This window comes from Pygoscelis adeliae, unplaced genomic scaffold (assembly GCF_000699105.1).
Source record: "Pygoscelis adeliae isolate BGI_AS28 unplaced genomic scaffold, ASM69910v1 Scaffold181, whole genome shotgun sequence".
NCBI classification, from domain to species: domain Eukaryota; kingdom Metazoa; phylum Chordata; class Aves; order Sphenisciformes; family Spheniscidae; genus Pygoscelis; species Pygoscelis adeliae.
In genome coordinates this window covers 707,571-712,953 of record NW_008824360.1, presented here as the reverse complement: position 1 = coordinate 712,953, position 5,383 = coordinate 707,571, and the positions used below count along the sequence as shown (strand labels likewise).

The 5,383-nt window shown below is 59.3% G+C and overlaps 1 protein-coding gene across 1 annotated transcript in view; it reads right to left on the bottom strand.

The window, feature by feature from the left end:
* ACOT11 (acyl-CoA thioesterase 11) overlaps positions 1 to 4,806 on the bottom strand; it is an 11,839-nt gene extending 7,033 nt beyond the window's left edge. Inside the window, exons 1-4 of the mRNA XM_009319840.1 lie at positions 4,735 to 4,806; positions 2,992 to 3,190; positions 2,029 to 2,098; positions 3 to 39 (exon numbers count right to left, since the gene is read on the bottom strand). Of these exons, the coding sequence (XP_009318115.1) occupies positions 3 to 39; positions 2,029 to 2,098; positions 2,992 to 3,190; positions 4,735 to 4,797 (369 nt within the window). The 5' untranslated portion in view covers positions 4,798 to 4,806. The remainder of the gene's footprint in view (positions 1 to 2; positions 40 to 2,028; positions 2,099 to 2,991; positions 3,191 to 4,734) is intronic.
* Positions 4,807 to 5,383: the final 577 nt, after the last annotated feature.

The window sequence follows — 5,383 nt, the reverse complement described above, 5'->3', positions numbered from 1 at the left end:
TTCCCGTCCCGCTGCTCAGGAGGGTTTATATACAGCTGGCTGGTGCGAAAAGAAAAAGCAAGATGGGGGGAGAGGGTTAGAGATGAAGGAAGCAGTGGCATTGCAAGGCTGGAGCACAGATGCTCCGGCTGGGTTTGCAGCGAGGGGTGTGCAAGGGTAGGGGTCTGGGCAGGCGCATTGGCAGCCCCGGCTGCCTATACTACAGCCCCAAAAACGCTTTATCCTCTCTCTCCTTATCAAACGGCACAAGCTGGTACCTTAAAAGCCACATGAACCCATGTGAAATCCTCCCAGGAGGCTGCACTTCCACACGGCAGGGCTGAGGGATGGGAAGCATCCGATGCTCGGCCAGTGAGTTTTTAAGTCAGTGATGTTTTAGGGTCTCCTCTGTGCCCCAGCACCCACAGCCCTTCCCTGCCCAAGAGGGTCTCTCCCTCGTGGTGGGAGGGCAGCAGAAAGCACAAACAGCCGAGCAAGGAGGAGAGCAGACGGCAAATACTGCCCAAAGCTCCTCTGCCTTCAAACAGCTCTGTGGGAAATCCCTGCCAGGCCCCTCGCTCGGAGCATTAAGCTAGACCACAGCAAGCAGGATCTGAGCCAGGAGCAGCACAAATTCCCTGGCCTCTTGGAGCGTTGCCCAGCTCACCCCCGAGGAGGGGCGAATGCCTTGCAGGGCTTGATTTAATGCTCTAGAGTGGGGCTCGGGTCTGTCCTCCTGCTTCCAAAACCAACAGGGAAAAGCTTCCCCGGCAAAGCTGCCCCAGGAGCTGGAGCCACGTGATGTTGGGCACGGCACCCACTGAGCCCTCACGGTGCAGGGCATTGACACTGATGGTGCCACCCAACAGGCACCCCAGCCTCTGCCAGTGGCGGTGGCACCGGCCACCAACCCACCAGTACCGCGGCATCTGATGTGAGATGGAGAAAGTGGGAGTTTAACATTTCCTGGGGATGACAGTGAAACTCAAGACCAAGTCGGACTTCCCGGCACCAAACAAATCAGCCAACAGCGTGGGACCCCAACACCAGCCCTGGGCACCCGCAGCTGGTCTCTGCCCTCAGCGGGCAGACCCGCACGGTGGGGAGCTGCTAGGCAGCATGGATCCTGTACCGCATGGCTTGCTTGGCTGGGCCAGCTTTTGGCCAGCAGGTCCCCAGGGGATGGGGGTGCCAGAAACCCCTCTGCTGGCACATGGGCACCTTTGCCATCGGGCCCTGCAGGCACCTTTGTAGGTGCACCAAAACCCTGTGCCAAAACAGCCCCGGAGCTCCCTGAGATGGTACCCAGGGGTGAGCAGACGGGCATCCCCCTGCACGGAGGGGTATGGGGGCTCTGAGAGATGAGTAAAGGCGGGTGGCAGCACCTTGGCTTACCAAGGGTGGTAAGGGAGGAGAATACCTTGGATATGTAAGACCTACACCTGGTGGGAATGCTTATGTTGTCCCCCGCAACGTGGCAGTCCAGGGACTGTGCACATCGGGGCGGGCACCTCTGCTGAGGCAGTGCCTAAGGGGGTGCTGGGACAAGCTTGGGAGGGGATTTTGGCCAGGCAAAGCTCAGCCTGGTGCATCTTACAAAGCGATGCTCAAGGAGGTCCCACTCCCCTCAGCACCCGGTGGGTGGATGAGCTCCGCCACATGCCAGCCACCCACGCGGCTGCTACAGAGGCACGATTTGCAAGATTTAAGTTTTCCAGAGCACTAAGTGAGAGTCGTTTCTTGAACAAAGCCAGGGAGCAGCTGGGGTCAGGGCAAATACCGGGAAGCCTACGCAGCAGGAGCTCCGGGAGCGACCAGACAGCAGATAAATCAGAGCAGACAGTCGGTCCACAGCCTCACAGCAGAGTCAGAGCCTCAATCCCTGGCTGCCCCGCGAGCCTGGTACTGCCACCGCATCTCCTCCCCTCCCAAGCATGCTGCTTCCTGTCCTGGCTCCAGCCCCACTGTCCACATTGCACCCAGCAGACGGGAGGGAAAAACCCCATCCTCCTCACTCGCATATGGCCCGCTGGAGAGTGGAATATTTACCTAATGGTATGCTCAAAATAGATATCGTCCATGGAAGCCGTGACGCATGGGCAGCCAGCGTGTCTCTCGGCTGGAAAGGAAAAACAAACTACATCAGCTACCTGCAGCAACATGCCGAGCGTGCGAGGGGCACGCACGCTCCTCCGCCCCACAGCCACTGCCTCGGGGCTGGTGACACCGGTGAAACCTCAGCTGGCGTCCCTTTCCCTGCTCGTGCCCGCCTCCCGCATTTGCAGGGGATGAGTGCGGGGTTTGGGGTTTCTCCACCCCATAGCAGCATGGGTTTGCAGATGTTTTAAGGATCTGGAGGGTGTGTTGTAACTAGGAGGCACGCTGCCCTGCTGTTTGCCTTCCCTCGATGTTTTCAGCCACTGCAGGGATACACAGGCAGCTGATATCATCTCTGTGTACGCAGCAAATATTTTAAAGCCGTCTTGCTGTTCCAGCTTTCCCTTGGGACTCTGGGAACCTCAAACTGCAAAATTGCACTGGGAAGCTCATCAAGCTGCAATATTGCACCCGTTTTCCTCTCCCCGTGCTTGGCGACCCACAGTGCGCTTGGCAGGGTGAGCTTCTCATTGAGCAGAGGAGCTCTGCCCCTCCAGCAGAGCTCTCTGGCCGCTGCCAGGATGCCAGGGACGTCACCAGCCCAGTCTCGCCATGCCCTGCGCACCGGGCAAGGAAAAAGGCAGCATTTGGGAAGAAGCAGGCGTCAATTTTGATCAGTCCCTGAGCAAGCGTGCGTGCTGCAGCGCACGTCTCCTCCCTCTCTTGTCCTGCTCCCATTTGCTCTCTAATTACTCAGCAAAATGGCATGACGTGGGTCCCCAGCTGGCGTCAGCTCCAAGGGATGGTGCTGGACTGCTGGGCACGCCATTGATGAGCCAGCTCCTGGGGACGTCGCCAGGTCCCTTCCCTCCTGGCCCGGCGGGGCGATGGTTTCAGTGGGAGAGGATGGCTTACCAGAGAGGCAGGCAGCCGTGTCGATCCACTTGAGCAGCTGGCCGGTGCTGAGCTCGCCGCGGTGGTTGGTGTGGTAGGGCAGCACCAGCTGGCTCATCTGCACCTCGGTGGGGTTGCGGGGGGGGAAGGGGCTCGCCATGGCCCCCGGCACCTCCTCCCGCTCCCCTGGCTCCTGGACATGCAGCGGAGAGGTCGAGCCCTGCAGGGGACGAGAGCTCCATTTACCCAAATGGGAGGAAAATCCCCCGAGAAAATGGTGAACCAAGCAGCCCCCCTCCCCATGCAGAGCCAGCAGGACCCCCAGTCCTGCACAGCCCTGGGCACCACCAAAACCCACCCAGACCTTGCTAAAGATGTGATGCCCGCAGCCAAAAGGAAAAAAATCCCTCTAAAAAGAGCTCCGTGGGTGATCACTGCAGGTTTCCAGGCCATTTATCACCCAACCCTGCTGCTTCCTCCCAAAAAACTGTGCAAACCGCCCCACCCCCACCCCCCGCAAAGTCAAACAATTCTCTGGGAAGGAATTTTGCTCCCCCGAGAGCTTCATTTTTAGAGTGCCACAGCAAAGGGTGGTTTTGCACTCCCAGGGCTTGTACCCAGGGCTGGGCAGGCAGTGATGCTCCACACCTTCCACCAACACCCCCCTTTGCCAAAGGAAACGCCGAAAGCAGTTTTTCCTGGCTGGTACAAACAGACGGAGTGAAAGCATCCTGAGTTTGGGGTTGTTTGTGCAGTTAAATGCAGTCCTTATGGGCTTCGCAGTTTGCTGGGCACAGAGCCGCTCCTGCCTGCCGGCCCGGCGGGAGGCGGGTTGGAAGAGAGAGGCTGGAATTGCTACTGTGCCGACAAAAAAAAATAGCTGATTAGATGTCAAGTGAGCCGTGTTACACAAGGGGTGAACTCAGTTAGCCCGGTGAGTAATTGAGGAGACACGAGGAGCCGTCTGGGCTTCGTTACAGCCCTTCCTTCCGCTTTCTGCTCCCAGTGTGGCTCCCATTTACAGCACTTGTTGCGAGACTCCCGTTGCAGCAGCTTCTTTGCCCTTTGGTTTGCCCGGCTTCTTTTAAAGATGGGTTTATGCGGGAAATGAAGCTTTCCCGACTACCCCGGGCTCACCGCCTCTCGGAATAGCATTTTTCTCTAGCAGGTCTAACCTCTGTTTCCATAGCTACTGGTACACGGCATCCCAGGAACGGCACAAACCTTGGCTTAGCAGAGATGGTGGCGAACACGGCAAGCTAAGCCTATGGCAAAGGGCCCCCCCATCCCGCAGTGAGACGGACCCCCGGCTGCCAGAGCCCCTCCAGCGGGCTCCAAACCCCTTTGTGAACCTCCCGGGCTGTTTCCCAGCGTGCCGAGGTGCCTACACGATTACCACGGAGCTATTTCAGGAAGCCGGCAGGCTCTGGGGCACGGGCGAGCAATGCAAAGAGCTTCAAAGCCGCCTGCTGCAAAGCAAGCAGCCAGCCTGGCCAGAGCTCCCGACATTCATTTTCCCAGTGCTTGCCATTTCTAAATTTTAGGGAAAAAGCTGGCACTCCGTTGGAACAGCCCTGACCCTGCGGTAGGCAGCAAGAGGCCGGGGATGCTGATGGAGTACGCGTGGGGAGCAGATGTAGCTGGAGCCGGTGCGGGGCTGGGAGCAGCTCCCGGCACGGGGTGGCATCTGCCTGGCACAGCCTTGGTTAGTAGCCGCCGGCATGACGGGCAGCCCCAGGGTTAGTTGCACGGCACGGGGGGTACCTGGAGGCCATTGCAACAGAAGCTCAAGATCTCTTCAGGGACTACAATATTTCCCTTGACCATTTTTAAGAGACACCTGCAAAGGAGAAGAATGGCTCCGGTTACAGCAGGACCGGCAGAGCCGGGGGTGGAGGATGCCTGTGGCTGTCCCCCCAGCAGGTTTTTTTTGCCGGGGGTGGGTGGTGGCCGGGTCCTGCAGTTCGGCCGTCTGCCACAGCCGCCTGCATGGCAGGTTGTCACACCCTGTGCCCATGCCCCACCCTGATGTCCCTCCCCACGCCACCGGCCCCTCACCAGCACCTATCAGGGGGGCCGCTGGAGCCGAAACAGAGAAGTGCGCCTGCCATTCCTCGGGGGTCAGGTCCAGCGCTCACAGGCTGTGATGGAAAGGATCCCAGCTATTCTGGGGTGCTGGATCGAGCCCAGGGCGCGGTACCATGGCCCATCCCTCAGTCGGTGACGCTGTGTCAATACTTTCCATGTTGCTACATGTGACAGAGGGCTGTGTCTTGAAGCTCCCCCGGCCGGCGTGGTGACACCGCCGCGGTCACAAGACAGCCAGGAGCATATTTTTGGCAGCGGGCAGGACTCACGCTGCGCACGGGTGGTGCCGGGGGCAGCAAATGGGAAGCGCTCGTTGCTGGCAACG